This window comes from Stegostoma tigrinum, chromosome 35 (genome assembly GCF_030684315.1).
Source record: "Stegostoma tigrinum isolate sSteTig4 chromosome 35, sSteTig4.hap1, whole genome shotgun sequence".
Lineage (NCBI taxonomy): Eukaryota > Metazoa > Chordata > Chondrichthyes > Orectolobiformes > Stegostomatidae > Stegostoma > Stegostoma tigrinum.
Window position 1 is genome coordinate 8,669,295 of NC_081388.1, and position 8,982 is coordinate 8,678,276.

General features: G+C 46.6%; 1 protein-coding gene across 1 annotated transcript; it reads left to right on the forward strand.

Annotated features, from left to right (window-relative positions):
* The first annotated feature begins 790 nt into the window (after positions 1-790).
* LOC132206332 (zona pellucida sperm-binding protein 3-like) lies at positions 791-5,657 on the forward strand. The gene is made up of 9 exons (XM_059639993.1): positions 791-837; positions 4,091-4,206; positions 4,288-4,391; positions 4,477-4,654; positions 4,738-4,864; positions 4,950-5,038; positions 5,129-5,250; positions 5,325-5,459; positions 5,536-5,657. Exons 2-9 carry the CDS (start codon positions 4,091-4,093, stop codon positions 5,655-5,657), a joined length of 993 nt encoding a protein of 330 aa, XP_059495976.1. The 5' UTR covers positions 791-837.
* The last annotated feature ends 3,325 nt before the right edge of the window (positions 5,658-8,982 follow it).

Sequence of the window (8,982 nt, forward strand, 5' to 3'; positions counted from 1 at the left end):
GGTCTTTGACTTGAGGGCTATTGGCCTTGATCCTATTCTAAAGCTCTACATCAGCAGACTGCTGGAAATGCTGGTGTTTTGAGCTGAGGTTGAAACTCGTGCTACCCCAGGGGCGTTACTCTATCACCTTAGCTGGAGGACTCTTCATCTCCTGAATTTCTTTTGCAGCCGAACTCTTTCCTGATAACTAAGGGAGTTGCCCTATAACATCATCTCAGCAGCGTTCATCTCGTGGAATTTTCATCACGGATTCCACTGGTGAAGCTGATATGTTCTTTTACAATGTGTAGGATTCTGGGTTTTTGGACCAGGTAATCTCTTCACAATCATGTTCTGTGCCTTCATCTTTATTTAGTTGCGGTTCCTATGGAAACATGTGCAGGTCACTTTCAATCAGTGTGAACTAATCTTCACACTTACCCACTCCCCCAACCCCGATACATCTGTACTGAAGTAAGTTCGCTCTCTATGTTTACTAGTAGCTTGTTCTGAACATCGTAATTTGCCCTCAATGTTTGTCCTATTGATGAACACAATATGTTCATATCCTTGGCCACTATTGAAGAATTGTTCAGAGGAAGGGTCTCTCTACCCGAAACAGTAACTATGATTTCTCTCCACAGATGCTGCCAGCTCTGGTGAACTTTTCCAGAAATTTCTGTTTTTGTTTCTGATTCACTGCATCTGTGTCTCTGTCAGTTTTTAACTGAAAAATTGTTATTGACTTTGCTCTTTCACAGACTGTCAGAGTCATGGAGTTATACAGCATGGAAGCAGGAGTAGGGAACCCTGGATGAAAAAGGCTGTTACCAGAACAAAGAAGGTGGGATTGATCAGGTACAGGCAACTGGGATCAAGGGAAGGCATGGAGGTAGAGAGGGGTTACAGGATTTAACTGAAGAAGGAAATCAGGATGTCTCAAGAGGGGCATGAGTCAGCTTTGACTGAAAATGTCAGGGCGAATCCAAATAGATTCTTTCCGTATGTTAAAGCCATAAAAATAACTGGAGAGAGAAATGGAACTCTGAATGGCCAGAGTGGGCATGCATGTGTGGAACTGCAGGAGATGAATGAGGTTCTCAATGAATAGTTTGCCTCTTTGTGAACTGTGAATAATGACATGAAGACATGGCAACTTTGGGAAGTTAGTGGTGATATCTTGGTGACAGTCCATGTCACAGTGGAGGAGGTGTTGGAAGTATTGGAAGTGCTGAGAAGAGAAACATGGGAATAATACACTTGCAAGCGTAACATGTGTGATAGGCAAGTTACTTGAGAAGATTCTGAGGGATAAGATATGCATGAATATCAAAAGACAGGTTTTGATTAGGAGTAGTCAGCATGTCTTCGTGCATTAGAGATGATGCCTCACAAATTTGTCAGAGTTCTTTGATGAAGTGTTCAGGAAGTTTGATGGGAGGGCAGGAGTCATTTTCCATATGGATTTCAGTAAGGCCTTTGATAAGTTTCCATGATGCATTTTGGAAAGTGAGATCAAGGTGGGAATTTCAGGATGAACAGTAGGGCTGTAAGGAATGTAGTGGAACAGAGGGATATTGGAGTTCAGATGCACAATTCTCTGAATGCAGAGTGACGGGTAGACAGGGCAGTGAAGATGGCGTTTGGCACGCTGGGATTCGCCAATGAGGGCAATGAGCATCTAAGGTGGGAAGTTGTGTTGCAGATATGCAGGACCTATTTGGAGTGTCAGCATGGCAAAGTGTGGATGAACACAGCAGGCCAGGCAGCTTCAGAGGAGCTGGAAAGTTGACGTTTCAGGTTGGGACCCTTCTTCAGAAATGTTAGAGGGGAAAGGGAGGTCAGAAGTTAATACAGAGGAGGGGTGGTGCTGGGGAAGATAGGTGGGATGGTGGTAGGTGAGTGCAGGGAGGGCTGATGGGGATTAGTCAGTGCGGTGGGAGGCGCAGATAAGTGGGAGAGAACTTAGGACAGGATGTATCAGGCCAAGGAGGCCTGAGATGAGATGAGGACCGGGAGGGAAGCTTTGAAAACTGGTAAAATCCACCTTTAGGCCATTGGGCATCAGCTCCTGAGGCAGGACATGAGGTGCTTCTCCTCCAGTTTGTGGGAAGTTGTTTGTTGCAAGTCAAGTGCAGATGTTTTGCGAAACAGGCTCTGTATCTCTGCTTGGAGTATTGTGTTCAGTTTTGTTCACCTTGTTACAGGAGCAATCCGATTAAATTGGAAAAGGTGAAACTGTTACCCTGAGATAGAGGGAGAGGTTGGACAAGCTCAGGCTAATTTCTTTACAGCATAGGAGATTGAGAGGGGATATCCTCGAAGTGTATAAGCTCATGAGAGTCTTGAAAAGACATGGCAACCTGGTCACCCTGAGGGTGGTGCGCACACGTAGTAAGGGGCCAACAGAAGTGCTTGAGGGGCTACATTAACAACATTTAATAGACATTGGGACAAATACATGGATGGGAAAGGTTTAGAAGGATAGAGGCAAGGTGCGAGGAAATGAAATTAGCACAATGGACATTTTGATCAGCATGCACCATTCTGAGCCAAAGAACATCTCTCTGTGCCTGAACACTCTGTGACTCTATTGTACTCAGGGGGTCATCTCCATGAGAACTTGTGGAGCTGAATGCAGTCAGGTGACAGCATGGCAACTCCCAGCCATTCCTATTGGTCCAAATGAAATGGGCCCTTCTGGTAAGAAGCCAATGGATTTAGACTTTGGTGGAATTTGCAGAGATTGGGGCTGGATCATTGGTTCATTGTTGCTGCTTCTGGTCTGATTGGTGTCAGGTGAGTGCAGGTTGTGTGTATCAAAGGAGCTGGGTGGGGGCTGGAAGTGATGGTTGAGTTGTTTGGCATCATGGGGGATTTTGTAGTGAAGGGTTTGTTTCCTGTGCTGGTGTTAGTTGGAGCTGTTTGTTGCTCTGAAACTTGGCAACAGTTTCTGAGCCAGAGGATTCCATGGAGAAGAGTGAGAGCCACCCCTGTACCTGAGAGAGTTTCTCCTCACGGGGGTTCCATTGGTTCCAGTTTCAGAATGTCTGAGGGTGGGAGTGTGTCCCCACTGCAGACTGTGATGGTGCAGTGTGGAGAGCAGAAGCTGCAGGTCAGGGCCCAGTTGGATTTATTTGGAACCAGGCACCTAATTAATGCTGCTGACCTGACCCTGGGGACAGCAGGCTGTCAGCCAACCAGGGTCTACCCTGAGAACCACACTGTCCTCTTTGACTATGGCCTGCATGAGTGTGGCAGCAGATTGCAGGTAATGGGAGTCCTTCATAGTTGCTGGAAGCTTTAACTGTGGTGTTTCTTGCTGTGATGCTAGCTGCAGTGCTGTTGGTATAGGGTCTAATTTCTCTTGGTCTCAAACTGAGATTCTCTCTCTTAGATTAAGACAGGTTTGGGAACCACAGAACCATTTAAACCTGTGTCCTCAGGGCCTGTAAGTTATTTCTGGTTCTCCTGAACTTCATCAGCTCTATGTTTTGAGGCTTGTTTTCTCTTTAGTCACTCCTCTAAACCCCATCCTGTGTGGATCATACTCTTTAACAAAAGGTTAAGAGGGGCCTTGCTCTTGAATGTCTCCAAATTCCCACTTTCATTGCCTTTGGAATAACTTGGCTCCTGGGATAAGTGTTCTGTTTCTCTATTATTAGATTATCCCCTGTTCTGTTTTGAGTACGTTGCTGATTAGTTTGGTCTTATCCTTGTGATAGACTCAAATATTGGAGCTTTGCTGATATCTGAGGAAACCAGAATGTGTCTGAGAGAATCACAACCATGTTCTAGTTCCTTCAATGTTTCTTTTCCCCACAAAACCCATCTATCTGCTTCAACAAATGTGTATTTCCAATGTAAATGCATTCCCTATCTGATCATTGCTGATCTATTGCAAGATGCACGACCTAGTCCAATTGGTCCAAAATGACTAACCCCTGAGCTATGATTTATTGCCCCTAAAACTGGTCTCACTGCTTGTGTGCAAACAAGCAGCTGGCACCTGCCAAGCTCCTGAAGGACATCATCCCATTCCCACAATTCCTTATGTTGCATAGCACCTTCAATTCCAATTGTTTCCATTCTTTAATCTGCTGTCTTTCAGATGACTGGAGACTTCCTGATCTATACCACCCATCTGACCCACATCCCAAACTATCCTGGGTCTGTCATTGTGAGAACCAATGGAGCTGTCATTCCCATTGTGTGTCGTTATTTGAGGTGAGCCTTTGCTAGATTGTCAACATCATCTGTAGCTGTCACCTGACACTAGACTAAAATGGCTGCACTGTCTCTCCCCAGGACGGGCAATGTGAGCAGTGACCCCATCAAGCCCACCTGGATCCCATTCAGCTCCACCAGGTCTGGAGAAGGGCATCTGTCATTCTCCCTGCGTCTAATGAATGGTATGTGAGGGCTGGCTGGGGAGGGATCTCCTGGTGTCACTCAGTAGGTGCAACTCACACTAACCCTTGTCCTCTTGCATGTCAGGTGACTGGCTTACAGAGCGCACTTCCACTGTCTACTCCCTGGGAGACCTCATTCACATTGAGGCATCTGTTTCAATGGACAACCACATGCCCCTGAAGCTGTACATTGACCGCTGTGTAGCTACACTGAGCCCAGGCAAGGACTCCAGCCCCAGATACAGCATCATTGACTACAATGGGTAAGGAGCTCTCTGCTTTCTCCAGCTGCTCCCATCTCAATGACTTCACTCCATTCACTTCATGGCCCTTTGTTCACCTGTAGTTGCCTCGTGGACAGCAAAGCTGAGGACTCCTTTTCAACCTTTGTGTTGCTGAGAGACCAGCGGGAGCCGGACAAGCTCAGGTTTGACCTGGATGCCTTCCGCTTCTATGGAGATGAACAATCCTTGGTAAGAGGAAGCTGCTGACTTAGCTTCTCCCCACTGGGTGGGAGTGACTAAACACTGACTGACTTGTGCTGAATGTGTCCCTCAGATGTTCATCACCTGTCACCTGAAAGTTGTTGCGGTGGATCAGGGAGATTCCAGGAACAAAGCTTGTACTTTCCAGAAGCTGCACAAGATGTGTGTGTTTATCCCACTTGCTGCCCCTTAGTGATGTTGTTGGGGAGAGGTGATGCTCCATGTGGTTGATGGGCTTTTTGTCTTGTTTAGCTGGAGCCCACTGGAGGAATCAACCAGTGACATTTGTGCCTGTTGCCATGTGGGGAACTGTGGTAGCACAAGGGAGATCATCTTCTCCTCCAGAGGAAGGAGAGACCTTGGACCTGAAGCTGGTAAGTCACTGACTCATGAGACTCTGGGGCTTTTCACGCTTTCCCTGACCATGACCGTACTGTTCTTCCTGCAGAGAGTGAAGGTGGATTGAAGTGGGAGGGTGAGGCCTCGCTTGGCCCCCTGCTCATTCTGGATCCTGAGCTGACCAGCCTGGCAACTGAGCCCCTGACTGAGGATGAGCAAAGGATGCAGGAGATGTCTCCAGGCGGTGAGTTGCCTGACTGCTAGTTTGCCTCTTTGTCCCAGTTTCCATCAGTAACCATTGGTTTCTCCTTGCTGTGTAGGTGTGCAGTCTGAGCTGGTTGTGATGCTGTCCCTGACAGTGACAGCTGTCTCCCTGATCTCTGCTTCGTTGATGGCCTTGTTCCTCTACAGGAAGCACCAGCAAACTCTACTCAACTATTGATGGAATAGTCCAATAAAGCAGTGACTCCTTGTCTCTTGTTTCTTGTGTCTAGTTTGTCTCTGCATCATCATGAGTCGATACCCCTGGGGTTATGCTATGAACCCCCAGAAAACCTTCTCAATCCATTTTTATTGAATGTACTGTTTAGGCTTCACTGCTTGCAGTGACCACAGGGTCTTGTTGGCAACACAAAATGGGACTTCCACGCCTGAGATCACTGTTCAGACCATTTCCCTCTATAATAGGAACACTGGTGTGAACTGTTCTGGGTTTGCTCCCATTACATCTGGTCCTTTGTGAATAAGGATGCCTGGGTCTTCAGAGTAAGAAACATGGATCAGACTGACCCTCCATGCTGTATCTGTGCCTCTTTACCTGGCTACTGGGCATGGGTGGCATGGAGGCTTAGTGGTTTACACTGCTGCAATGCCACACCAGGAACCAGAGTTCAATCTGCCTGCTGGTGGTTGCACACTCACCCTGTGACTGGGTTTAGTGCTCAGGTGTTTTCCCCTAGCCCAAAGGTGCGCCAGTCCTGGTGAATTTTCCGTGGGGAAAGTGCCCCAGAGTACAGGGATGTATATGCACTCTGGGTCAGAGATGGGGGGACGTAGGGTTAAAGGGTGTTGGGCTGTTCTTCGGAATGTTTGGGGTAGCAGTGTGGACTAAAGGGGACATTTGGGCTGCTTACATACTGGTGAGAATTCTAAGGGGTAAATCAAACTGGTGCATGACACACATTGCTCTGGCTCTATCTTGTTAATATTTTAAAAAAATCTCAGTTCAATATCCGCCTTCTCTTCTAAATGCTTGTTTTTTCTCTCCACTGGGCTTTCTCCTGGGAGTTTTGGTCTGATATCAGATAGTCCTGACTCAAGCATCTACTCTGCAAATCGCATCTGAATGTGAGTGCAGGATGGGGGCCCTGTTTTGGAAAGTAGAGGCCTGAAGATGCCTTCAGGCCCTCGTTAACAACTGGGGCCTGAAGGTGAACAATATCAAGTATCACCCCTTCTGCTCCAAAAACTACACCCAGTTGCTGATGACCTAATTAGAAAGATGGCCGTAACACACATCTGAGAGTTACTGCCCAAGCACCTTTGTAAGCTTTAGCTGTTTAAAAACTCCATTACTGTGGTGGTGTGTTTCTCTATAATGTGTTCTCCTCCTGTAATATCTTCACACAAATGTTCTAAGATGTTTAGTGCCCTGGAGCGTTTCAGTAATCCTGTTTTGATTTACATCAAGCTGGGCACCATCCATTGTGAAACAATTTTTAAAATAATTTCCTCACGGATGAGGGTGGCACAGGCTAGGTGCGTGTTTATTGGCCAGAGGCCAGCTGTAGTCCAGGCAAGGATGGCAGTTTCCTTCTGTAAAGGATGTTGGTGAACTAGATGGGTTTTCTCCCAACAATTGGTTACAGACTCTGTCATTATTGGACAGGTTAATCACTGATATTTTCAATGAATTTGCATTCCAGCATCTGCTGTGGTGGGATTTGACTCCAGCTCCTCAGAAAATCACCTGTTGTGTCTCTCGTTTAACTATAATACCACAAGGCCATCGTAATTACCCACGGCATTCTATCGCAGGCAGAGAAAGAACAATATTGTTGAGCTTGGAGCTTGTCCTCTGACAGTGTTATTCAATCATTTCAGTCTGGAGGAAAACGAAAGGGTGTTCTGTGCATCTGAGCACTTAGTTTTGGGTGTGTGGAAGTATTACTGTGTTCATCCTTTCTCTGAGAAGCCACTGGGGCTAACTTTCTATGATCTCGCACCATGCTTCAGTACCTCTTTGTGGGCAAGCACTGTTGGAGCTACGTTATGTTGGGTAAAAAGTTAAATTCATCACCATTCCGCTCACATATTTGCTTGTAAATTAAATATACTCCAGGCACTGTGTTCAAAGAAGCACAGGTGAATGTTTGCTGGCATTCTGATCAGTCGTTTTCCCTCAGTGAGCACCCCTGTAGGATCTTGCTGTGCCCAGCTTTCCTGCTGCTTCTCCCTACATTACCACAGATGCCACACTTCAAATTTCACCCCATTCAGGTTGGAGATGTGCTCACTGAGCGAACAGGTTTGGATGCAAACGTTTCATCACCCTGCTCGGTAACGTCGTCAGTGCACCTCTGGGGAAGCGATGGTGTTCTGTCCTACTAGTTAATTCTGTGTCTCGGCTTGCTGGAATGGTTGGGATTCCTTCCGGTTCTGTTTCTCAGTGGTTTGTACATTGGGACAGTTCAATCACTGAGGAACAGAACTGGAAGCTATACCAGCCATTCCAGCAAACAGAGACATATAAATAACAAGTGGGACAGAACACCATCGCTTCCCCAGAGGCACACTGATGATATTATCTACCAGGGCGATGAAATGTTTGCACCCAAAGCCAACGGCTCGGCCAGCATGTCTACAACCTCATTCACAACCCCAACTACCAATCTCCTCAAACTTTTCACCCCAGTGTCTGCGAATCGCTTTCAGCACGTTCTTAACTTGAAAAGAGACACGATCAGAATGCATTTACTTTAAGGTGGTTTGGACAGTAACCAGTCCTTCACCACCCCTGAAAGGCTCACAGTAAGCTTGGCTCTTTGTTACATTGTTGGCTTGACATTGGCCGGGCAGCTGTTGTTCTGGGCAGATGAGGAAGCAGCAGGAAGAATGTAGACAGAAAGCAATGTCTTTTCATGGAATCAGATGGCACCAGTAACCAGCCACTGAGGACTTGGGATTGAGAGCAGGGTTGGCACTCAGTGCGTCAGCTCATCTCATCTATTGGCACGGACCCTGGCATTGCCTTATGCATGTGGATATCTCACCTGATTCCTTTTGCCTTGCTGCTTCCAATGACTCTTTCAAAGTTTGACGCTTTCAAATCTGTTTTTACTGCGATCCTGCGACTGCACCAATCTGAAAGTAAACAGGGCCGAATGGTACATGTTGTATACATTGCCCTGCCTACCACCCTCAGATTGTGGTCAGGGCACTTCATTGCTACGAGCCTCTCGTCGTGACCAACCCGGCTGGTGGGCAAGTAAAGTGACCAATGAGTCTCAACCAGAAGAGGCCATTTTTTTCGAAAAAACAAGGTCTCATTTAGTGAGTGACAGTGATCACAAACCACCTAATTTACCAAGTTGCTCCCACAATGATGAGGAAATCTAGGTTAAGATCTCTAACCTCTTTGGGTTCCAAGATCCTCAAGACATGATTGGATAAAACTCTTCCGAGAGTTAAACCGTTCAAAATTATTACTTCATACAGCATCTCCATCAAACCTTACCCTATTTTGCACGGACCATTAAATTAACCGT